The sequence below is a fragment of the Cottoperca gobio genome, chromosome 4 (assembly GCF_900634415.1).
Source record: "Cottoperca gobio chromosome 4, fCotGob3.1, whole genome shotgun sequence".
Taxonomy (NCBI): Eukaryota; Metazoa; Chordata; class Actinopteri; order Perciformes; family Bovichtidae; genus Cottoperca; species Cottoperca gobio.
The window spans coordinates 25,872,815-25,898,032 of record NC_041358.1 but is presented as its reverse complement, the minus strand read 5'-3'; the positions used below and the strand labels follow the sequence as shown (position 1 = coordinate 25,898,032).

Here is a 25,218-nt window from a genome sequence, read left to right as displayed (position 1 = left end):
TCCACTGAGTCCTGATTTCTGTAAAACATTTATTGTGTTGACATAATAAAGGGGGGGGGGAGGGGAGGGGGTTGGTGAATGAAATATTTTAAAATGGTCTTGGTCACGTGTGATGTTCTTCTCATGGCCCTGGCATGAGATGAAACCATGATGATCATCACAAACAAAAACAATTAAAACATTTAAAAGAATTTATTGTCTGTGTGTGTGTGTGTGTGTGTGTGTGTGTGTGTGTGTGTGTGAGTGTGTTCTTTGGTCTTGAGTTTCCCTGGCACAAAAAAAAGAAGTGGTGTAAATGAAACAAAACCAAAAATAATCAAAGCAATACAATTTCTCAAAAACCTAACATTATTCTACTATATACAATAAGTATCCATGGTTGATAAAACTTGACTTGAGCTTCCAGTGGTTCCGGGTTTAGCTCGCTCATGTAATACAATATATTGTAAATCTAGTAAATAGTGGCTACATCGTGGCGTATAGTTGCAATGAAGAAGAAGAACGTGTCAAGTCAGGTGAGGCTTTGGGGAAAGTAGTACAGCTTAGAAATGCATGTCACTGATAGAGACTGTACATGCACAGCTCTCAGGCTCTGCAGATTCCCACTAAAAGTAGAGTATAAAACATTTGAGGCACATAAAAACTACGCATCTGCAACTTTATGGCCTCAAGATAAAATCGAGGAATTACTTTTTAAAGAAATGTAAAGAAGCCTGACTGAGCATGTACCTTGACCTGTTTATTTATCAATGAAAGCTTTCAACACCATGCTGTTTACACACAGATTCAGGAGGACACCGCCAACACAGGCGCACATAAGCCGAACGTCTGTGAACAGCGTGATCAGAAAAAACAAGACCGTTGACTGACATCCCATCACCACCAGGTGGCACTTTAGAGCCGTACTAATGTAGCCTGAGCGAAACCCAACACCATCTGTAGCACGTGTATTAAAATAATCAGACAGAGGCTTAATGTATGTGCACTAAAAATGTAAAATGGAGCCAGTTTAAGTGGTTCAGTGACCAAATCTGAGGTTTCTTTGGGTGTGTAAGTTGCCAGTTCTTCCTAAATAAAGTGGTCAAAAATAATTCTAGGGAGAATTCTGCAATCACTGCTGGATATTTAAAAAAAAATAGAAGCAATGGGGTTAAAATGACTTCCCATAAAATAAAATAAAAAAAGAAACAAAGTCAAAAAAAACATCAAGGGACAAGCATTAAGTTAATCCCCCTTCACACGGGGAATAAAGATTTTACAGCTCGAAATGTGGAATGGAGTCGAACATTAAAGGAATGTTACATGACGATCTCATCCTCTCCAGCTTCCTCTCTGTGTGTTTATAAGCTGTTCAGCTCCTGCAGGGTCTGGTCCAGGACTTGGTGCATGCCAAGATTCTCCTCTTTGGCTTTTGATAATTTCTCTGGAGAAGAAGAAGAAGAAAAGTGACAACCATCAGCGCATGTTACTGTTCGTCTCATGGCCATTTGTTCTCCTTTATAGGTTTGTCAAACAGCATTCCTTGCACAACAGCACAGAGCACCGTTTTAATGAACAGATGTTTTTGCATAACTATTTTGGTTAAAGTTGTGCCGCATGCAAAAAAAACCTCAACCACACCGCTGTGCTCATGCATAAACTGCTGACTGTCATCGTCAGAAGACCGTTAGTAGATTACACTTTGGACTTTCTAGAGGATTTGTCTACATTTGTTGTATTAGATGCAACCGTGCGCACATACTTTATGAGCACACGTGAATATATAACAAAAAGAAACATCAAGAAGGAGTTATATTTACAACCAAAAGGTTACAGGGGATCGCAAACGGCATTAATTCACACAAATAAAACTGAAAATCTCACCTTAAACTTGCCGATAATAAGATGCACATTAAACACCAGTAGTGCACGGCAATGTATAATTCTTAGCTGAGGTTATGCATCAAATATTCTACTAAGATATAAAGCTTGTAGGAATAATCAACAGAGAGACAAAAGCTGTAAAGTAGGAAAGAAACATATTTTTTAATTCATTATTTCCTGCATAGTAAGATGGGAAGAAGGCACATACAGTACGATCCACAGAGAGAAGATGAAGTCAGAAAGGGGAAGTGAGAGGCAGCGACAGAGAGAGCATCTACAGAGATGTCATGTCATTGAGGGCATGGTCCAGCTCCTCACTAATGGCTTTGTACTTCAGCTTCTGAGCATATAATTCATCTGGAGGTCAGAGGTCGACAGGAAGTACAGGCAGGTGTCAGGGACAGCAGCGACACAAACAAGCCGAAAGCAGGAGAAGCATGAGAGGCAGATGGAGGCAAAGAGCGGAGAGAGGAAGGAGAAGACACAAAAAAAATAGGTCAGGCTTTTTAAAGATGCAGAAATAAAGAATTGTGCATATCTAATTACGCCTGCAGCTCTTTAGCTGGGTGAGCTTTGAGCATGTAAACCGGCTATGAATGTCTCATAAAACTGCTCCAATGACTATAAACTCAGCTGCCTGTGGTTCAACAACTGAATAATGCTGACCTAAAAAGCACCTGTGCACATTCTGTGCTCTACTTTTAGAAGTTGTCATACATTTAGCAGGGAGCACTGGATTTCTTCCAGTATTGCTGAAATAGGAACCTCCTTCTGGGGTTTGTGTCAAACTGAATGTAATTGTGCATGTGTACATTCAAATGCATTAGGATTAGAGTTGGCCCCCGGACCTGCAGGAAACTCTAACAAACCATCTGCTTGGGAGGAATCAAGAGACACGTTTCCTAATTTACAGAAACTGAATGCACCCTATATCATTTAAAGAAGGTCATGAATAGACTTTGTCTTTATGTTGATTTTGGTTGAGAGTGGTGCTGATCTCATACCTTCCAGGTCATCAATGGATTTTTCCAGTTTGGCCACTGTCCTCTCTGCAAACTCTGCACGAGTCTCAGCCTGACAGAAACACACACACACACACACACACAGTATGTTACAAGGTAAAGAAACAAGCTGCAGTGAATTCAACACACAAGACTGCAAGAGCCTTTCTGCGTCTTCCAACGTAATCATAGAAGTGACATGTTTTACATTTAGGGTTTCAACGCATGCAGATATTAATCTGATAAAGTGTGCGATGAGAACTTAATGAATAAGTTGTATTCTAGCTGCGACCAGTCGCTCTTCAGCTCGCACAGTCGGTCCACAAAAATGTCCCCACCCTCGGGTGGACAAAGCTTTCAGGAGGCTGAAATGTGACATGTAGGTCATATGTTTGTGAGGTTGCATGTATGTGCCACATGCAACAAAGGTCCCCGGCCTGATTGGATGCCGACACAACTGTGATGCCTGCCTGGGTGTTTTTGCCAGCATTTATGTGGGACATTGCTGATTTGTTTCACTCTGAAAACATGCAGTATTTGCACAAATGATGACTAGAATCAGGATCTCACCTCCTTCAGTTTGTCAGTCAGAACTTTGATCTCCTCCTCGTACTTGTCTTCTTTTTCTGAATACTGTTGACATACGGAGACACGGAGAGAAACAACATTCCCTAATCAGTGGCAGAAATGCAAACACATGCTCACACATGCTTCCACCTAAATATGCACACAATGTGAAGACACACACGCACGCACGCACGCACGCACGCATCCAAAGATTATAATTGCTCCAACAGCTATGGCACCACTCCCTCTGAGGAGAGATATGTAACGAGGCGAGGTGTTGCCCCGGCCAGGCCTGGGAACAAGTTGTGCTGTGATGCCGACCATGACAGGCCTGACTGAACACAGCGATGGCTCGTATCGCTAAAGGAGAGCGGTCATGTGGCTAACCTGGCATGCTGTCATACAGCCTGTCCGTGCCAGGGGAGAAATGTAATGTAGCAACCAGGAGGAATGTGCTGCAGGTTTCTACTGGCTGCTGGTTCACTCCCTGCACGTACAACACACAGCCTCACGGGCTGATTCTGAACTCCTTCAGATCCTCATTCTGCTTTTTTGTAATTGTGTGGTTTCCTTTGATACATATTAATATAGAATTAATGAATATAGAATTGTTAGAGGGAGTCTGGAATACAAGATTTGTATTCCCAGCGACTGTTTCTCTGTAATAGTTTTGCAGGGTTCCTACAGCTAAAGGAATGTTAGATTTAAGACTTTTTAAATGCCACTCATAATGAAATTCAAGACACATTTTACGCAATTTTTCAGTTATTATTTTTTTTTTATCCTATTTTCCATGTCTTAGCATTTTAAAGATTTTTTAAAACATTGATTTAAGATATTTTAATAACAATTAGGCCCTTTTTTGTTTTAGATTAATGAATTAAATGTATTTAAGACGTTTTAAGGATCTGCAGGAACCCTGTGCACAATAAATAAATTAGCTTGAGTTTGTCATGCGGTGGATAAGTTATTGTGCAAACCGCTGAGTTCAGATCTTGCACTCTTTATACGTTCAGGTTTTATCTAAATAAAGGTTGTAGGTAGGGCCTGATGATACACAATTATAATGGAGGAAGTATGAAACAACACTTTGGTGATGTGTTTTCCCTCCATACTCACGGAGATGACTCCACTGAGCCAGAACAGCCCCAAAGAGAGGACGCAGGGACCTGCAGACGAGTGTGTGCCGAGTGCCAGAGCGTGTTCAGTATATACCGTTGTGTTTATTTAGGTTGTGTATGAAGCAACTCCATAAACCATCAATCAGCTTTGCAGCTATTTGCCAAGAAAATTACGTTGCCTTTGGCCAAACGTTTGACAAACGAGTCAGTGAATGCATCCAGACTTGTGGTTTGTACTGGTGGGGAGGGAAACAATACATTTATATAACAATTAAGACTCTTATTTTCTAAGATTCTGAAAAATCTTACTTCCAAAAATCAATTTTAAAATACGTTTCTTCCCTAAATATTGCAACTGATTGACAGCAATCCTACACACCAAGTCAAAGTTGTGTACAATTCATCTCTGAAATGGGAAAGTTTCTGAGAAATATCAAAAGGCAGCTAGCCTAAGCTTACCAATTCTATTTATTTAACAGGCAGCATTTTGTTTTTTATAACTTGAACTTGTTCTTGAGGTCACTGAGAACGTTCCACCATCGTCTCAGGTTTACCTCTGTGTGTTTACACACATTGCAAATATAAAAACTCCATAAGCTCTGAAGCTAGCTGTTCACACAGGCCTGACTTTATGCTTATCTTAAACATTACTGGATATAAAAACAACAGTCTGCTGCACGTTTCCTGTGTGGAAAACACGACTGATCTCCTCAGGAGGCCAAACAAAAAGAGGAATTACTTCTAAATGTATATTTCTGTTGCAGGGTCGAGTCACCGCCATGCACAGCCCTCACGTGCACCACTCACCTTCTCAGACTGGGCTTCTAAGGACTTCAGGTTGTTGGTCACATTTTTCAACTCCTCCTCCAGGTCAGCGGCTTTACTGTGGAGAGAGAAGCCGACACACGTTTGGTTTTAACGAAAGTCGGGGGGGGGGGGGGGGGGGCCTGCATGTATTTTGGCCTCATGTTTGTGCGTTTTACCATTCTGAGAGCTCGGCCCGCTCCTCAGCTCTCTCCAGCTCTCCCTCCAGGATCACCAGCTTACGGGCCACCTGGGACGAAAAACAGTGAAACCTTTTAGTCTTGAACTAATTGGACAAGAGTGAATGCAAAGTGTGCATCCCAATGCATCGAAGGGTGTCAGTCTCACCTCCTCGTATTTACGGTCGGCCTCCTCTGCGATGTGTTTAGCCTCCTTTAGCTGAATCTCCTGAATCTCCATCTTCTCTTCGTCCTTCATCGCTCGGTTCTCGATCACCTTCATCCCTCTGATGAGACAGACAAGGTTTTAAATGATGTCGTGAAAGCCAGGAGAAAAAAGGCACATAAACACAAATTCAATGTGAAGAATATCAACGTTTCATCTTGATAAAAAAAAAACCGACCTCTCGCTCTCGTCCGCGGCCTTCTCAGCCTCCTCCAGTTTCTGCAGGGCCGTGGCCAGCCTCTCCTGGGCTCGGTCCAGTTCCTCCTCCACCAGCTGGATCCTACGGTTCAGACCTGCTACATCTCCCTCCGCCTGAGAGGAGAAACAAAAAGGGGAAATTTAGATGGAGAGCAACCTGCAGCTTTACTGGAACTGTCTGCACAGCAAACTGTGTAAACATGCATAAAGTGCACGTATGATCATATATTAGCTGAGATGTGTGAAACAGTTTGACTTCACGCTTCTCGTATCGAATGCATTATCTCGTGTGTTGTCCTGTCGTTCCCCGCTCAGCAGCACTACAGCATGCGGAGCATTTTATTCATGAGCTTCTCATAAGTTCAGTTACTGACTGAAAGTTCACCGGCTCCTCAATTAGCATGAACAGAACATCTCAGCACAACTCGTTGGTATTTTCTACCCTTTTCTCGACACTGAAGCATCTTCACTTCTGCTAAAAGAACGCTTTATATGAAAAACTTTATGATGAAAGTCAATATTATGTATTTTGGGAATACTGAACGATAACTTTAGATCATTTCCCCTAAAAGTTATAATAGAAACGTCTCAGTTTCACTTTAAAAGCACGCTGGAACTGGGTGACAGTTTTTAGGTGTTTATGCAAAAGAAACTAATAAATGAATATAATATATATTTAAAACTACAGTAACTGAAGTGTTTTGTTTTTGAAGTGTTGCCTTGTATCGAGGCAGCCACACAAACATTTGGTGCAAGGACTCTTATTCTGAAAATACCTCTGTTTAAATGCAATCCTGGTGCCATGACTAAGAGGGAGATATTGTGCCTCATCACTCCGTGACACACACACACTGACTCCACATTAAGAAGTCTGACTGCAAGTGAAATAACAATACATTCAGTTCCATCTGTGAGACACTGTAATCTATCCTTCACGCATGCTCCACAAATCAATAGTTGTCTAGCTGATGAATAATAAGTGGAGTGAAGACAGCTGGAGGTCTTTGTAGGATGTTGTATAGAAGCGACGCCGACCTGCAAGAAACACAACGACTAACCGCTGAGTCTGAAACATGAAAGTTGAAATCCTTTTTAATATCTGAAGAGCGCAGGACTTTGGATGTGAATGAAACGTTTGCAAAAACTCAATTTCCGGTGACTGTGAATGCAGAACTGGGCCAAGTAGGGTGGACAAATGGGATTCTTCTCCTTTGCCCTTGGTAAACAAAAAGGCAGAGAGAGGAAAAAGAAAGCAAACAGACAACTAAACAGGCATTTCCTCTCTGTTGGACGGGGAGTTCATCCTCCGAGGGAGCCGCTTTCAAATTTGGAAACCAGCCCAAGTCTGTTCTCATACACAAAGAGACTGTCCACTGTTAAACGTTTACAAGCAGGAGGCTCAAACAGCACCGCATTACTGCACTTTTGAACTGCGACAACGCTGAATTATTCATTCAAACCCAGAGAACTCACACTGGTTTTCTCCCTCTGTTGCTAAACAGAGGCAGCTGGGGATTTCTTAGACAAACAGACGTTATTCAGTGCAGCAGTTAGTAGGTCAGTGACTCATTAGCTCATTCAGTCCAGAAGTCAGGCTGCCAGTCGGATCAACAGTCAAAGTGTCTGCACATGAGCTTACAGGTAGGTGAGTCACGCTGACGATACCATGTTGGCAAGATAAAATCATTAAGAGAAATAAAAAGAGAAAGCATCAGCGATGAGGAGGAAAGGTGACACTGCAGAGAGAGAGAGAGAGAATATACTGAGAATATTTAGACCTCCATCCAGTCGATTCTTCCATTCTGTCACAGACTCAACACTTCAGGAAATGAAAGCACGGTTTCCTGCTTGTTGGCGGAGGACTCGTTTTTAATTTTTAAGATTTTCTCCCTCTAGTCTCCATGTCATCCCAGACTGCTGACTAGCCAGTCAGTCTTTCCACCTCCCTCCCTCCCTCTCCCTCCCCCTCCTCCCTGTCTCTCTCCCTCCTCCCTGTCTCTCTCCCCCTCTGTCTGCCTGTCTCTCTCTCTCTCCCTCTGTCTGTCTCTCTCTCTGTCTGTCTCTCTCCCTCTCTCTCTCCCTCTGTCTGTCTCTTTCTCTCCGTCTGTCTGTCTGTCTGTCTGTCTCTCTCTCTCTCTCTCTCTCTCTCTCTGTCTGTCTGTCTCTCTCTGTCTCTCTCTCTCTCTGTCTGTCTCTCCCTCTCTCTCCGTCTCTCTGTCTGTCTCTGTCTCTCTCTCTGTCTGTCTCTCCCTCTCTCTCCGTCTGTCTGTCTCTCTCCCTCTGTCTGTCTCTTTCTCTCTCTCTCTCTCTCTCTCTCTCTGTCTGTCTGTCTCTCTCTGTCTCTCTCTCTCTCTGTCTGTCTCTCCCTCTCTCTCCGTCTCTCTGTCTGTCTCTGTCTCTCTCTCTGTCTGTCTCTCCCTCTATCTCCGTCTGTCTGTCTCTCTCCCTCCCTCTCTCTGTCTCTCTCTCTCTCTCCCTCTCTCGCCGTCTGTCTGTCTCTCTCTGTGTCTCTCTCTCTCCCCCCCTCTCCCTGTCCTCTCCCAGGTCCTGCCCTACTGCACCCAGCGCTGTCAGGGGAGGCCGCTGATATGAGACAGGAAATGTCTGTCGAACTAGCGTTGACATGCCTTAAAACAGGCAGAAGTTGAAAAAGGAAAGACCTAACCCAACACGGAATGAATGAAAAGCCATAAATCGCTCAAACAGCTTGAAATCTCATCAGCGACGTCCTTCACGCAGGTCTGTCTACACTTCATCTGGCTTGTGAGAAACAGAATTAAACCAGAGACTGAAATAACAGATATTGTAACTTCCTTCGTCCTGAGGGAACAATGTGCTCTGGAGAATAGCGTCTGCATACAAACAAAACACGCTATTCATGAGCTCCAGGTCAGACACGCAGGCACATCAGATGCTGTAAATGCACTTCCAGAAACAGACGCTCTCACTCTCAGTCAATCTCTGCATCACTCAAACACACATCACCAGCAAGCAACCGGGAAACTTTCCTGCGTCAAGCAACACACATACACTAAGTCTTCGCTTACACCACTATGGTAGGATATCTACGCTTGTCATCAAATGTGTGCAACCTGGTGTGTTATCTGTCATCACATTTTCACAATCACAGGGAGGGGGGGGATTCCCTGTTAGACAGAGACAGCTTTGTGTCAAGTAAGAAAGCTTATGTGCGTACAGTACATGCTCTCATGCCTCTAATTCACTCAGCCATGACCAGAGAATAGAAGAGCTTTTCCTGAAGGTAATGTTTGACAATACATTTCCCTCTGCAGATTAATACAATCCTTTAACCCATGCTTACAGCACAGCAACACACACACCTTTAGTCTTCAAAGCTTCAGCACAAAGACAACAGATGTGACTGCATTGTTCAGGTACAAGGTCACAAGAACTGAGAAGCACTCAGTGAAATGACAAACCTTTACTCTAAGAATAGACTCTAATGTCACTTTAGAAATGAGGATCTTGAAAAGGAGTGACAGGAAGTCAGCTGCCACTCATCGTTTCATTTCCTCCCTTTTTGATTGTTCTTTCTTTCAGAGCTGGTATTCTCTCCGTGGCCATGCCTCTTCCTTTAGCAACCACTTTGCATTCTCTGGCTGCCGGGGACGCACACCACCTTATATGGTAAAACAAACTATGGAGAATGTTTGTGGTGGAGTATCAGGAAGATTGTGGCAGCAAGCACACACACAGAGACTCACACACACACACACACACACACGTAAAAGATACTGGACGACAAGTAGCTGCTCTGTTATCAAGCTAGCTTAATATGTAACACCAGTGCTTTCTAAGAAGTGAGCGGTGTGTCAGTAACACGTGTTTGCTTCACTAAAGGACATTCAGCAGTTTCTTTCTAGCTGAGCGTTGGATCAGATCGATACCAGTCTCATGTCTGAACAGTAAATATGAACTACAGCCAGGATGTGCTTAGCTTAGCTTAGCTTAGCTTAGCTTAGAAACAGCTAGCCTGGCTCTGCACCTCTCGCTCACTCTATAACCTTTTATATCTTGTTTGTTTAATCCATACAAAAACCTGAAGTGTAAAAACAGCACATAGTGGTTTTACGGGGGGGGGGGGGGGGGGGGTTATGTGCCAGACTTATTCTTGGCCGGCTGCAGCCACCTCTCAGGCCTCGTCCACACCCAAATGTTTTAGGTCAGTGAAAACAGAGCTTTTGTAAAACTCTGTCAAGGGTGAACATATGAGGTGCAGAAATGTACATTTACTCTTCCACTATATTGAGGAACAGAGGCGCTACGCCCCCGCCTCCAACCAGTGTGTTCACAAATGCCTGTGTACATGTGGACTAGGCCTCCGTCTCCACTGGTCGTACGGCAAATGTAGTAACAAGTCTGCGTAAAATCCCTTTGTACTGTTTAACAAACGAGATATAATGAACTTTTACTTTTACTTCTAGACACAGCCAGGCTAGCTGTTTCCAGTTGTTATGCTAAGCTAACCAGCTGATGGCTGTAGCTTCATATCTTATATACATGAGAGGGGTTTCAATCTCCATCTAAGTCAAGAAGAGACGCGAGAAAGCAGTAAGTGCATGTATCCAAATGCCAAACTATCCTTTTTAAAGTCAGTGCAGCCTGGTTTTTCAGGTTATTCAATAAGTGACACAAACGACAACATGTTGGACACATAATGTGCCTCTCCCTCACCTCTCCCTCTGGTCTCTACTTAGTAAACAGCCTGACTTGAAGATACAGCACAGTTCTACTGGGAGTGACTTAAGAAATACCTGAGTGTATTAGAGACAAGATCAAGGACAAGTGAAAGAGGAATCTAATTATTGGCTGATTCCAGGGCAGTGGGCTAATGAGCTGCACGATGCTGTCGGGGTGCAGGAGAAGTTATTCCTGACACTGCCGCTCGCTACTCTCCGTGCGAACACGTGTCTGTGAGTGTGCAATCTTTTCCCATGAAGATCTGGAATGCAAAGGGAGCTGCGTACAATGTACAAGGCAGCCTGTCATGAGGTGTGATATGTAAAAGAAGGTCATTAAACTTCCAGACAAGCATCACAATGAGATCTCTGAGCTGCTTGGAGTCGTTCGTTCGGGCTCGGCTGCACACTGAAGTGTGTAATCCTGACAAGAGGTTCATTGCAATGTGTTTGCAAAAAGGCCCTTCAGGAAGACTGAACATAGAACAAACAACGTATCCTAGTAGCAGTGTATTAAATACAACTGTGTATATGGTTCTTTCAGGCTAAAGGAATAATGGAAATGGTCTTCATGTAGTAGGAAAGAACCGTTCTGCAGTTCTACCACCAACGTCCTGACAGATGCAGAGATCCTGCTTTGACTAAAACATCAGTAAGTATACATCCACAAAGGAAAAAAAGATCTGCTTAATTTCCACTCTCTAAGTTCTACTTAATGACATTATAGCCAATTGAGCTTTGCTGAGCACCAACCCGCAGCCTGCATAATTAGCTAAGCCACAACTTCCACGAGCCACTAACATGGGAGTTTTCTCCAGAATGCCAGCGACTGACAGAATGTACCAACATGTGGCAGTTATATTTGGAAAGTTGGGCTATTCCCAGGGAGAACGTCCAAAGAAAGCAGTGAAACCAGGAAGTAAATCTTTCCACAGAATCAGCTGAAGGCGGCTGGAGGCCCAGCAGAAAACCCTCGAGCCCACCGACCACAGCAAACAGATGAAAGCTGCAGGTCGTTTTGACAAACTGATGAGCTGAGGGAAGTATGTCGAAGTAACAGCCAACTATTTTAATAATCGATTCATCGTTTCAGTAGTTTTTCAGGAAGAAATGTCTGAAAATGATGTTTTCAGTCTGTAAAATATGGAGATTCTCTGTTTTACATCATATTAAAGTGAATAACTTTGGCTTTTAGACACACAAAAAATACATTTAAAGACCCCTTGAACTTTTTTCCACTAATTTCTGATTTTTGAATCTAGAAAATAATCTGCAGATTATGTAAATGCCATCATGGTACAGTAGATGAAGACACTTCTATATATAGAGACAGATTGAAATCAATAGCTGACGTGGATGTGGACATTTCAGACGTGTTTAAGTCTTAAACTTTTACGGAAGTTGTACACACTGACTGAAATCTACGTTAACAAACGCTAATCGTCCTGTTGATCAGGGCTGGAGCTCAGGGACAGGAAGTGTTGGGAATAAAAGAACAGGAAGTGCTGGACCAGAGTCGGCAGACAACATCCTGGGAGGGGCTGCTGGGGTGTGAGGGTGTGTGTGTGTGTGTGTGTGTGTGTGTGGGGGGGGGGACTCACTACATCGGTGGAGGTTTTGAGTCCCACTTCCTCTTTTATCTAGTTTTAGAAATGTATCAGTCTGTATCACCGCGGCAACCATCGTACAAAGAATACATTTTAAACTTTTGATCGTATGTTATTGTTTTGTCTCATGGTCCCCACGGCTCCGTGAAATCCTGAAAGGTTTGTGAATTTGAGGGGGGGGGGGAAATCAAGGCCTTGAAAGTTTTTAGAAGTACACGGACACGGGTCATTGAAAGTGCTTGAATTTATATATTTTGTGCAACAATAGAAATGTTATTTCTTTTGATCTTCTGTAAAGCCTGCTTGTTCTCATTATAACTTTTTGTAAGAGTAATAAACCTGGATCTGTATCTCAAACCGGGTCGGGTCTTTCAATTTAAGGGAATTGGGCCTGGAAAGTCTTTGAAAAGTCCTTGAAATTTGATGTTTAAGAAGATGTGGGAACCTTGAAATATGTCTATCACAGAAGCCAAAAATAACACATTTTGCTTCCTTATTATAAAAAGCAGCCAATCAGGTTGATCCGAGCTGCTCACACAGCACCGCATGAATGAAGAACAAATCATCATCTTTTTTTGTCCCGATTCTCAACTTTGCACATTCAAACAAGGAACTTCTGTGAACACTAAAGAAAATAACATCTGAGCAGCGTTTCAAGACTGTGTCCCGTCTGTAGTCTGACGGAGCCTTAAAGCATTATTAAGCGGTTAAGTAACGTCTCCAGAGGCGTCAAAACCGCACAAGAAATATCACAAAGCAATTACTTTATTCTAGATATGCTTGATATGTGGCCTTGTGTGTTTTTCCCCCTGATGCCTCCACATTTTCAATGATTCATTACTTTAACACTCAGCGAGGTTCCTGTTTTGATCTCTGATGAAAAGAATTTTTGTGCCAAAAAATCCCTGCAGGTTGCCCTAATTATTCACATATGGGACCACACCAACCTCGCCACACAAACGCACCGCTCTGTGTGACAGCTAATACTGCGTTTACACTTTAGAGATGAAATAGAAAAACTATTTAGTTTACTATTTATAAGCAGCATTAACACTTTTAATACGTCGTTTAACACACATTATAATGCTGTTGTAAGCCGATGTGGGGTCTCTTTAAGTGTTTACTCATCTATTTGTCAACACCTTTAATTCCTCTGAAGCATCAATAACTGGTAAATACACAGAAAGAAAAGGACACACATATATATATATATATATAAATATATATATATATATATATATATATATATATATATAAATATAAATATATATATATATTATATAAATATATATTTCTATATATATAAATATATATATATATATATATATATATATTTTTATATATATATATACATTTCTATATATATATATATATAAATATATATTTCTATATATATATATATATATATATATATCTCGTAAATATATATTTCTATATATATATATATTTACGAGATATATATATTTATATATATATATATATATATATATAACACAGTTGTAACGAGGCTATATAAAATATATCTAATTATATATATATATATAAAGAGAAGTTGTAATTGAAAACACTTTAAAATGTCCTTATATCTGCTTATAACTATTATGTGTTATAAACAATGTATTATATGTTTATAGACGGCTTTAAAAAAAAGATAAATAGGGGGTAAAGTGTTACCGTAATATTTCTAAAATGCAACTTTCTTTATCTTTAGAATAAAACTGCATGTGTCAGCACTTTAGGCTCTTAAGCAGATGCTGAACTCTTACATGTGCTGGGAAACACACAGGAGCCTCATCTAACATCAGACACGACGAGATGTCAGTGTTACTATCCCCAAAGATGAAACGTTGATATGCACTGCCGGTAATCTAATACGAGTAATCTATCCGTTTACTATGCTTTTGATTTAAAGTATGGCTGCAGGTGGGCGATTTCCCGAAACAAAACAAACACTTATAGGATATTAAATGAGCGAAGAACAGAAGGCAACGCGCTAAAGAAGTTCTCAGTCGACGAACACTTGATTAGTTGATTTAATCGAGTTTCTCCACAAAGAATCGTGCAAAAGCACAACTTTAAATCTTGTGTTTACCAGAGATGTGCTCACAAGTTTCTTTGAAATAAGCATAAATAAATGACCCTAAAACAGCATCTACCAAACAATGACAATATCACGATGCTTAATGTTGAAGTAACAGACGACTCTGGCCTCAAATTTAAAGACTGTAATTAGTGACGTCACTGATGTGTATATATATGTTCATATAAGAACGATCACCCACAAGCTGACCAAACGCCCAATTGTCAAATTGCCATGTTACCTAATAGGCAGTCTGTGACAAAGGGGTGAGTCCTACAGAACGCCAGCTCCTTTCATCATCTGAGCTCCCGTATCTTTACAGCCACACCTTCCCCTCCCACTCTCCTTCACTCTTTCTACTTGTCCTGTCATTAACCAGCTCCTATGCAAAGGATATGGCACCGAATGCCATAAAGCAGCACGTGAAACAAGTCAAGACTGTTACCGAACTGTGCTGCAAAGGCATTTTTTTTCTGCAATCCAATCTCTACCTTTTGTGTGTGAGGCTACAAGAAGTCGGATGTGGGCAGAGTCAAGAGGCGGGCAGGTGACAGGCATGAGTGAATACGTATGAGTCACGCACTCTCAAAACATCCACGCGTCTCGTTTGAGAGACCACATATTTGAAAATGATGTGTTAATTAGAGCCTGAATTGTTCTGCCGATACTGTACAGTTAAAATCATACAGGTGTTGAAAGTGGGGCAGCAAATAATGATTATTTACATGATAAATCTGCTGATTTCTTTCTAGAATAATCGTTTGGTTTATAAAATAGTGAAAAATGTTCATCCCAGTTTCTCAAAGTGCAAGGTGATGCTTTAAATGTCTTGTTTTTTCAGTCCAAACCCAAATATATTCAGTTTAATATGACATAAAACAGAGAAAAGCAGGAAGTCTCCATATTTGAGAAGCTGAAAACAGCATTTTCTGCCATTTTTGCTTCACAAATCAATTTAACGATTAATACAACGATCTAAAAAGTTGGAGCTCTAATTCATTCATCTACAGATTAACAGTTTGGTCGAGAGATGGTCGGTAAATAGCAGAAAAATTCCCAAAGTGACGTCTTCAAAAGTCTGCCCAACAGTCCAAAACACAAAGATATTCAGTTTATTATCATGGAGGACGAATAAACCAGACAATATTCACATCTGGGAAGCTGGAAACAGATTTGTTGGTCATTTTGGCTTTGAGTAAAAAACCCTAACGATTATCTAATGATCAAAAATGTTGCCGATAACTTTTCTGTTGATCGATTGAGAGTTAAGTTTCCCCTTTAGTTGAAAATGGCACATTTTCCAGACTATTCCTTTGAATCCCTAATAACAGAGTAGACATACTTTTAAGTATATAGCCTTTATTTTCCTTTCATCAGCGGAGACAGGATGGTATGGTGGTTGGGCATTCAACCAGGCAGCTGCTGCTGGCACACACCCACCCTGCTGATGTGCCACTGAGCAAGAGTGACAAACATTATCCCCTTAATCTAAACCTTGGCAGCTCTAAACGCTGCTAAGCCCTCATTAATAAGTAGTTACAAGTCAAAAATAATTAAATATGAACATGATTTGTATTAAAAAAATAAGTAATCTGCTCAATCTAAAAGATTAATTAAAGTGCACAATAGCTTTAATGCTGTCTACGTGGTCTACACATAATTCACAGTACAGCGGCCTGTGAATCAGACCACACTGCGCATGCGCACAGACCTGCAGGAATCCAAACTTTTTTTTCAGTCCAGACCAACGCCTTGCATTGTGGCACAATCACGCCCGCGAATGAATCAATCACATGAACTATTTCGCCTTTTTCAGAGCTTGAGATGTGAATATGGAGAAGTTAAGTCTAATAGGTAATAGCAGATTGGAGCAGGGGGGGCACAAGAGAAAGAAAAGACCCCCCCCCCAACAAAAAAGAAGTAGAAAGTAGAGTATTTGTCTCACTTTCCCCCGGAGCTCCCGTTCACTGTCCAGCTCTCTCTGTACGACCTGAGCCCGGTCCTCTGCGTCGTCGGCCTGCTGCTGCAAACACTGAATCTTCCTCTTCACAGCATCCAGAGAGTTCAAACCTGCCATTATTCACTGTTGTGTTACTTAATTTAAAACTACACGTAGAGGGGAACAAAAACGCAGTTAAGACTATTTCTGGGTTGTGCAAAAAAAAAAAACACAAAATAAGCTACAGCCTCCTGCTTATTTGGTTTAGTCAGAATAAAACAATAAGAACTTTGATCGTTGATTTAAAAAGACAAATATCGACGTAGGTCCAAAGTCTTTGGAATGTAGAAGGAGTCGTTCTAGTGCAAGACAAGTTATATAACCAGGAAGTAAGGCTGTCCAGGTGTTCTCAAAAAATGTTTCTTCTGGTCTGTAGGAATGATACGTTCACGAGCACTATAGAAAGTAGTCCTCAGGAATGTTGCAGTTTTTTGGTCCGGACACTTTTCGAGGAGGAGGATTAGAAAAAGCTGCGCGGTGAGGAGAGCGGAGAGCGCCAGACTGTGCCGGAGGAGGAGAGCGATGATTGGGATGATGAGGTCAGAGAGGGCGGGGCGTGTGTCCTGTAGTGTGTGTGTGTGTGTGTGTGTGTGTGTGTGTATAAAAACTGATCCCTGTGACTGATGTGATCACTGCTACGAGACTTTCAAAAAGGAAAAAGGAAAGGCAGAATGAATTACTTTCAGATAAAAAAGGCGCAGTTCCCATAGTTTAGATGTCACACACACACACACACACACACACACACACACACACACACACACACACACACACACACACACACACATTTACAGACTTTAAAGTTTACATCCTGCTGGAAAACATCATACATAATGTGTGCAAACGTTTCATTGGTGGGTAGTGGCCATAATACTGAGCGTATGAAGTGGCTAGCATATCACAAATCCACATTTACCCTCATCTTACCAACATATTTGACATACAAGGACTACTGACTGTAATAAACTAATGTAACAAACACAATGTGAACTTCTACTTATAGTATTATTAAGTTAATGTCAATTGCACAATGTAATGGCTATTGAACAATGACACCATCTGCGTTTATATTTGTTCCCTTTAAGACTCGCTTTACAATGTAATTCTGTCTGTCACCCTTTCACAATAAAAGCCCTAGACATACAAGAGAGCATGTAGTTTATAACTCTACAAAGTATCTTCCAGTAGCTACTCCCATGGTGGAACAACCTGAGTGAGGTCGATGGAGGAGGTGAAGAAGGAGAGTAATAAAACACTTTCTTCCTACTGAGCTACATCAGTACGCTGCCTACTTGTAATACTTTAGTCTGCCTCTATCACAGCACTGAGATCAGGGTTGTTTCTAGCTTTGGACAGTAGCCAGACTGCTAGCGGTAGCCATGTTGCTAACGATATATGAACAAGCAGTGTGTCCTGTGTTGTTGGAGGCTCTGAGGAAAACTGAAACTGAAAGAGATCCGAAAGAGACCACATGGAAACACTAGGGGAGGGAAAGTGAACTTAAAATCATGCATATATATATATACACGTCATAAATGTTTTTATTCTTTGAGGAACCGTGTGACTGTGCTGAAAGAGTACGCGAACATCATCCACCACCTGCCCGCTCGTACATGATGTCACATTGATGCTGCATCCCTCGCGTTTCTCTGCCTCAAACGTTTCCTATTCACACGATCGGCCTTGTGAGCAAAACATGCCGGCTGGACGAGCAAGTAGGCCGGCAAGATCTCAGCAAGATCTCAGCAAGATCTCAGCAAGATCTCAGCAAGATCTCAAGATCTCAGCAAGATCTCAGCAATATCTCAGCAAGATCTCAGCAAGATCTCAGCAAGATCTCAAGATCTCAGCAAGAGCTCAGCTCAAACGCAAATCCTGCCGTTCAGTGTGGAGAAGAAAATAAATAAATCTCTCACAATCAATGTGATCTGTTGATTGAGCCTCTCTGTCTGATTTGCCCCTTGCTCCGGAAAAGCTGGAAGCATTGATTTCATTAGACGCAGGAGGAGTGTGGGGCTTTCTGTTTGCCTTAGCTGCATTCCTGGCATACCAGAGGCCCCCCCCCTCTGCTTCCCCTGCCCGCCCGCCCCCACGGTCCAGCTCTCCCCTAAAACTGTAACTGTTGCTGCTGTGAATGCTGTTATCAATACCTGTAATAAAACTTCCCAGTGCCCTCCCCCCCCCCCCCTCTTTGATTCTCCCCGCCTTTAGCTTTCTACGCTACTATTGTGGCCTAACACTCCTCAAAATAGAGTCTTTGAGATGTGTGTGTGTGTGTGTGTGTGTGTGTGTGTGTGTGTGTGTGTGTGTGTGTGTGTGTGTGTGTGTGAGATGACAGTCACCTAAATATCAGCGCTACCAGGTGCAGGGACTATTTCTTCATGAATCACAGCCGCTTGCTTGTTGGGGTTTGGCTCACTGTTCTGCTTCCCCCAGCCCCCCTCCAGGTTTCCAATCTGGTCTCTGTGTGAATTGAGATGTGTAATGACTTGACTGTTGCCTCTAATAAGTGACATGTGGAGGGGGGGATCCATGGACGTGGAGGAGCTTTAAATGCTGGAGATTGTCTGTGTTTTATACTGAGCATCTATTTTTAACAAAACTTCTGCGTTGAACTACTTTTTTCCAGGGGCCCACTTGACCCACTTTCCATGTGAGGATAACCCAGCGTGTCTCAGCCTCCGTCTCTGTGTTTGTGAGACAGGCGCTTCCTTTCTCTTTGTGTGTAGTACAACGCTGCGTTTCCCTGGGATATCCTCCACCAGATTCAAACAATACCACATCTTGGTGGCAGCTGTGAGAGTTTATGTTTTCCTGATGATGCTTCTCTCTGTTTGCTTAGTAATCCTAACTCTTACATTGTTAATAAAGTGGCATTTCACTGCTAAACTGGTATGATCAGTATCTTGGACATATTTGACTCCCAAATAAGTAGTTTGTATTTGAGTTCTCTCTCTCTCTCTCTCTCTCTCTCTCTCTCTCTCTCTCTCTCTCTCTCTCTCTCTCTCTCTCTCTCTCTCTCTCCCTCGCACACACACACACACAAGTAATCACACATGCCTGTGCATACACCATAATGCCAGAGGAACCACCGCTGACAGATATACTGTACAGCGCTGTGGCTTGTGGTGTTGCCAACAATCTATAATATGATCTTTCTTCCCAGATTGCAGCTGATTAGCTGCGGGACAGCTGACATTTACAATGCTCTGCTACATCCACTGACAGTAACTGTTTGTGTTTACAAAACCGAGTTAGTTTAGGTTTGATGTCGAGGACACAGCAATACTACAGTGTGCAAATACTCTATTACAAGTCAAAGTTAAGCATTAAACAGTTTACTTAAAGGCCTTAAGTGTCACTTAATGTTGGTACGTATGAAAACTAAAGAAATCTAAAGGGTGTGGAGTTAGAAAGATGTGAGCGCTCCTCGTCTCTGCTTGAGGTCAGTAGCTCAAGGCTACATTAGCCACTATTAGCATAACACACCCAAACCTCTGACATAACAGTCGACATTGTTGAGTTGCATGATGGGTAATGTAGGAACAAGGAAGAAGAATGTGTGGAATCAAAGCTGCTGCATTAATACGTCCGACAATTCTTTAGGAGCGCAATGCTTAGTCAGTGGAGTACAAAAGTATCATAAGCCTGACAATAAAGGTAAATTAAATTAAATGTTGATGCATCAAAGTAGCATTTATTGTTATATCTGGTGCAGTTTAAGCTAATTTAGCTACATGATGTGCAGTTGGCTGGTTTAATTTATAATGAGGCATCATATTTTATGAACCGATCACAAATCCTGATTTACAATTTGCAGATTAATGAAGTAAAAACTACACGTAATATTGACAAAGGTTCAAATAGAAACACTCAAGTAAAGTACACGTACCTCAAAATCCTCACTACAGATCAACATCGACATGTTTATGAAATGGAAAGTGTGTCAGTGGGGATAATCACATGACATGTAAAAGTGAAAAGCAAAACAAAACTTCTATATTTCTATCATTATAGTAAAGTCTACATGTCACACTGTACATTAACCTAAATATATACGCTTTAAAATGAACAACCGGGCAGTTCGTCTGCTCTTGTTGCTGTTTTGGAGGACCCCGGTGAAGATGCGTGTGTGTGTGTGTGTGTGTGTGTGTGTGTGTGCTCATCTCTTAGGAGTGGCTGCACAGGAATGTGACTGTCTCTGATGTGCTCCAAACATTCAGCGTGCATCAAAGTAACCCACAGCTGGAGCTGTCTGAGGGCTCGGGTTTGCAGTGCTGCCACGGTAACGTGAGTGTGAGTCAAAGTCGGAAAAACTAAGTAATTAACGACAAGAGCAGAAGCCTCTTGTCAACCGGGTGCTGCAGGGATGAGGTGTTTCTGAAGTTAGCATCACACTGGTTCCCTCCACAAAAAGCCAACGGGGTCATTGCAGAAAATAATCTCTGTGGCAAACAAACGTTTCTGATACTTGCACGTTTAGTTTTGTTCAGCAGCATAATATCAACATACAAACACCACTTATATGATTTTTGAAGCGTAAATGCAATCGGCAGAACGTAAGGCCAGGGGTGTCAAACATACGGCCCGCGGGGCCAAAACCAGCCCTCCAGAGGGTCCAGTCCGGCCCGCGGGATGACTTTGCAAAGTGTAAAATGTTGTTGTTTTAATCATAAAGTAAAATCCTATATTGTTCAGTTCCAGACACCGGTGACTAAATGTTTTGTGCCTTTTCTAGATACACTCTGTACGTTGTAACGCTCATGTGTAAATTATAAACTGATAATATTGTTGAAATTGTGTGGCCGCTGAACTAAAATAACACCCCTGCTATAAACGAACTACACCACGGTCACATGACTTCATGTCGCCAACACTAAACCAAAGGCGGACTCGTGTTAATGACGTTTAGTCGTCTCATTCAGCCACTTGTTAGCAACACAGAAGCTTCAGAAAGTATTTACTGACGTATTTTATGTTGTAGAACAAACACATTAAAACCTCTAAAGCTTGTGTTAACCACAGAACTTATTTCAGGCTTCTAACCAAAAACCCAATAAAACTAACTAGTTGACTTTGAGACGAGGGAACCGGAAGTGTTCAAACACTAACTCATTCCAGGGTTTTATGACTCGTTCCTGCAGCTCTCTTGCTGTTGGCATAGACCCTGTTGTAAACTCAAAATAACTGCCAGAAATGCCAACAGCACTGTTGTTGGGTCTGTGAGGTAGTGACAGTGAAGATGGGGAACAACATGAACACTGATATAATGACTGAAAAGCTGCTCAAACTGTGTGATGACTCTTTAAAGTTGAGGATTAGGATATGTTTCTGTACTGAGGCCCCAGTACTGCATCCTTATTACTGCTATAGCATCGCATTTCACATGTTCAGAGTGTGTGTGTGTGTGTGTGTGTACAGTGTACACGTGTGACCCTTCACTCACGTCTGCAGCAGTCTTCTCGGACAGTTCCAGTTTCTCCTGAGCGTCTTTCAGGCCCTCAGAGAATTTGTCCAGTTCGTCCTCCGTCTGCTTCATCTTCTTCTGGAGGTCCATCAGCTCCTCCTCCAGCTACAACAGGAGACACTGTTAGTCCAGTTCACTTCCCTATTCCCTGCTATCTACACCGTCATCCTGAAGGAGTAGAAATGTACCCTGTTCCCTCTAGAATAAACAAATCTCACTCTAATGAAGATTATGGTCTAAGACATTAGTAAACATGAACAAATCCAAAAACTAGAGTGTTATAACTTAAATGTGTGATGTCTTCCAGTATGGACCGCTCCATAGACAATCAATGCTACAGATGAAACTGAGACCAACCAGGAGAGTATACAGGAACATGTTCTGTTCTTGAACTGAAACTCTACAATAGAACAAAGCTCATCTGGGTCTTTACAAGTGTCCAGACTTTATACTTGATGACGTCTCATGTTTGAGACTTTCTTCTCTGGTTTCTGGCTTTGGGAGAGAGGAGCTCATGTTTACAAATATTGACAAAACTTTCAGCAGCTTAAAAAAAAACCTGTTGACATGAGAACAATCATAGATCAAACTCAGTTTTCAGTTTGGTTCATTTGTTTCTCTGCAGGAAAACTACCGGTCTGATTTTCATGGCGCACTTCCATTATCATCGCTAGACGTAGAGGTCTGCCAAACCTAATGCACCTTCTAGTTTTTAGTGTGTTTGTACTGCGCTTCAATAATGATTCAGTCTGATGGGACGACGTTAAAGTCAAGGTGTTTGAATTCAGACCAGTGATAAAGCAGCAGCGGCCGATTTGACTCTAATTGTGTTTATGATGTTTGGGAACATTTAAATGGTTTACAATCAGTCTCTCATGACATAAACCTTGGTATGCAGAGCCATAGCCTCTCTCTATCTCACACAGACACAGACACACACACAGACACACACACAGACACACACACACAGACACACACAGACACACACACAGACACACACAGACACAGACACACACACACACACACACACACAGACACACACAGACACACACACAGACACACACAGACACACACAGACACACACACACACAGACACACACAGACACACACACACACACACACACACACACAGACACACACACAGACACACACAGACACACACACACACAGACACACACAGACACACACACACACACACACAGACACACACACAGACACACACACACACACACACACACACACACACAGGTTTAAATGTTCTCCCTAATCAGTGTTCCCCCCGAGCCACTTCTGATAAAAGTACTGAATTCCACACGTTATTCTCTCCTGGTGTCTAAAAATACAGCTGTTATCGGTGAGAACACACAGACGCCTGGGATCCTAATGTGTGTGTGTGTGTGTGTGTGTGTGTGTGTGTGTGTGTGTGTGTGTGTGTTTAATCTACCATTTGTGTGTCCACATGTAACCATTTGCATGCTTATTGTGTGTTGTCTTCTGTGTTGGATGGATACACCTGTCAAATATGCCTTATGACAGACAGACAGACAGACAGACAGAGAGAGCAGACAGACAGACAGACAGACAGACAGATAGAAGGACAGACAGACAGACAGACAGACAGACAGAAGGACAGACAGACAGACAGAATGACAGACAGAATGACAGACAGACAGACAGACAGACAGACAGACAGACAGAAGGACAGACAGACAGACAGACAGACAGACAGACAGACAGACAGACAACAGACAGACAGACAGACAGACAGACACTCCATTTTCTCTCTTCAAACTGGTCCTGGAGGGAGGGATGTAACCACTTTTTCCTCCCCCAGAGACAAAGCCTGGGGCAAAAACCACCATAAGGAGGTTTGATGAGCTTTCTTTGAGCCCCCCTGTAATCAGCATTAATATTGTAACATTCAGCTCCTGGTATCTTTCAGTATTTGTTGTTTGTGGTGATGTTGTGAATGTTTTTTTTTCCCCATAATAAAATGGTGAAGGAAATGTTGTGTCTACATTTTGGGAAGCTGCAAGTGAAGTCTAACAGACTCTAGAGTTGGGAGAACTTACCCTCACAGCGTTGCCTGACCTTTTAAGGAGGTGTTTGTGCTTCACATACTGTCACTTACAATCAAGTCTCTAAACTATGGCAAAAATAAAAAGACATTAAATATTTATTGTACCTGTGATACAGCCAAGTAAAATAGTAAAGTAGCCGTGAGGAATGTAGAATAGATAAATGTGAAACGTGTTCACAGACAGTTTCCTTAAAGGTATGTCTGGTATGATGATTATCTGAAGAACTGGATAAAGAGAAAAGCTTTAAGTATGCCTAATGCTGAGTCTGCAGCACTTTTTACAAATATGTTTTGCAACTCATCAACCAAATAATGAACTCTTCCTCCGATGTTTTAGTTTGTTTGGCAGTTTAATCCATCAATTTAATGTTACTATTTTATTTGCTTTCTAACAAAAACAGCCTCTCTGAATTCTATACTCTGACGTTGTCTTTGACATCACTACAGACCCATCCATCTCCTCTTTTATTCCCACCTGCTTGCATTTGTCCTCCGCTGCCTTCTTGTCCGTCTCTGCCTGCTCTGCCCGGTCAATGGCGTTCTCCTTGTCCAGTTTCAGCATCTGCATCTTTTTCTTGATGGCCTCCATGGTGGCTGCTTGGTTGGATTTCCCCTCTGTGAGATGTGAAAATGCTGCTTCGAAATAGCGCTCCCGTTGTGCTGAGATGCAGGAGATTTGGTCTCACGTTTCAGTACATAGGAGAGTCCAACAAAGCTGCAGAGAAATAGAGAAAGGGAGAGAGAGAGAGGCAGAACGAGGGAGAAAGTAGGAAGGAGACAGAAAGAGCTGTGGACAGAGATGGAGAGTTGAGCCCTATATGGGTAGTTATTTCAACTGAACCTGCCTCCAGTCTCTGATCACCCACCTCCTCCTCCTCCTATGGTCTCACCCCTCCCTCCCTCTTTTCATCCTTTCTCTCCATCCTCTCCATCCATTGCTCCCTCACTCACCACTCTGCTTCCACTCCAGCCCGACTCCCTGACTATCTCTCATACTCCACCCTATCAAACCACCCGGCCGAGGTCTTTCTAAGGATAGGTCTGGCTTCTCCACTCACTCTTCAAACGTGGCTGATCTCCTTATTTGGGTTGTTGTGTTTTCAGAGAGAGAGAGAGAGAGAGAGAGAGAGAGAGAGAGAGAGAGAGAGAGAGAGAGAGAGAGAGAGAGAGGTGCAGGTCCTGTTTCCACATTTAACCTCCTGTCAATGGAGTCCTGCTGGGGCACAACATCTCACACTCAGGGCCTTCAAGAGTGTGTGTATATTAGAGGACGAGAGAGGGAGGGAGTGAAATGCAAAGTCGAGGGAGGGAGAGCAATAAAGAAGA

At 42.3% G+C, this 25,218-nt stretch overlaps 1 protein-coding gene across 4 annotated transcripts; it reads right to left on the bottom strand.

Moving 5' to 3' along the window:
• Window positions 1-15: 15 nt before the first annotated feature.
• Window positions 16-24,592, bottom strand: tpm4a (tropomyosin 4a). Of its 4 annotated transcripts, none has more exons than XM_029429085.1 (9): window positions 24,368-24,562; window positions 21,792-21,917; window positions 5,940-6,073; window positions 5,705-5,822; window positions 5,536-5,606; window positions 5,360-5,435; window positions 3,435-3,497; window positions 2,868-2,937; window positions 16-1,423 (listed from the first exon to the last, which is right to left on the bottom strand). In XM_029429085.1, the coding sequence occupies exons 1-9, from the start codon at window positions 24,479-24,481 to the stop codon at window positions 1,341-1,343; spliced, it is 855 nt and encodes a 284-aa protein (XP_029284945.1). In that variant the 5' UTR covers window positions 24,482-24,562; the 3' UTR covers window positions 16-1,340. The 4 variants fall into 4 exon arrangements, with proteins under 4 accessions (XP_029284945.1, XP_029284946.1, XP_029284947.1 ...); XM_029429087.1 differs by lacking the exon at window positions 16-1,423 and adding an exon at window positions 1,440-2,220 and having other exon boundaries at window positions 24,368-24,592; XM_029429086.1 differs by lacking the exons at window positions 21,792-21,917; window positions 24,368-24,562 and adding an exon at window positions 16,292-16,860.
• Window positions 24,593-25,218: the final 626 nt, after the last annotated feature.

What these genes read in the sequence shown, in the direction of transcription:
- tpm4a (XM_029429087.1), bottom strand. Translation starts at nt 24,481, where the DNA reads ATGGAGGCCATCAAGAAAAAGATGCAGATGCTGAAACTGGACAAGGAG. An exon ending in CCGAGAAGACTGCTGCAGAC is followed by an intron (nt 6,074 to 21,791) that starts GTGAGTGAAGGG and finishes TTCTCCTCTCAG; the next exon opens with GCGGAGGGAGATGTAGCAGG. An exon ending in TAGAAGCCCAGTCTGAGAAG is followed by an intron (nt 3,498 to 5,359) that starts GTGAGTGGTGCA and finishes GTATGTCAACAG; the next exon opens with TATTCAGAAAAAGAAGACAA.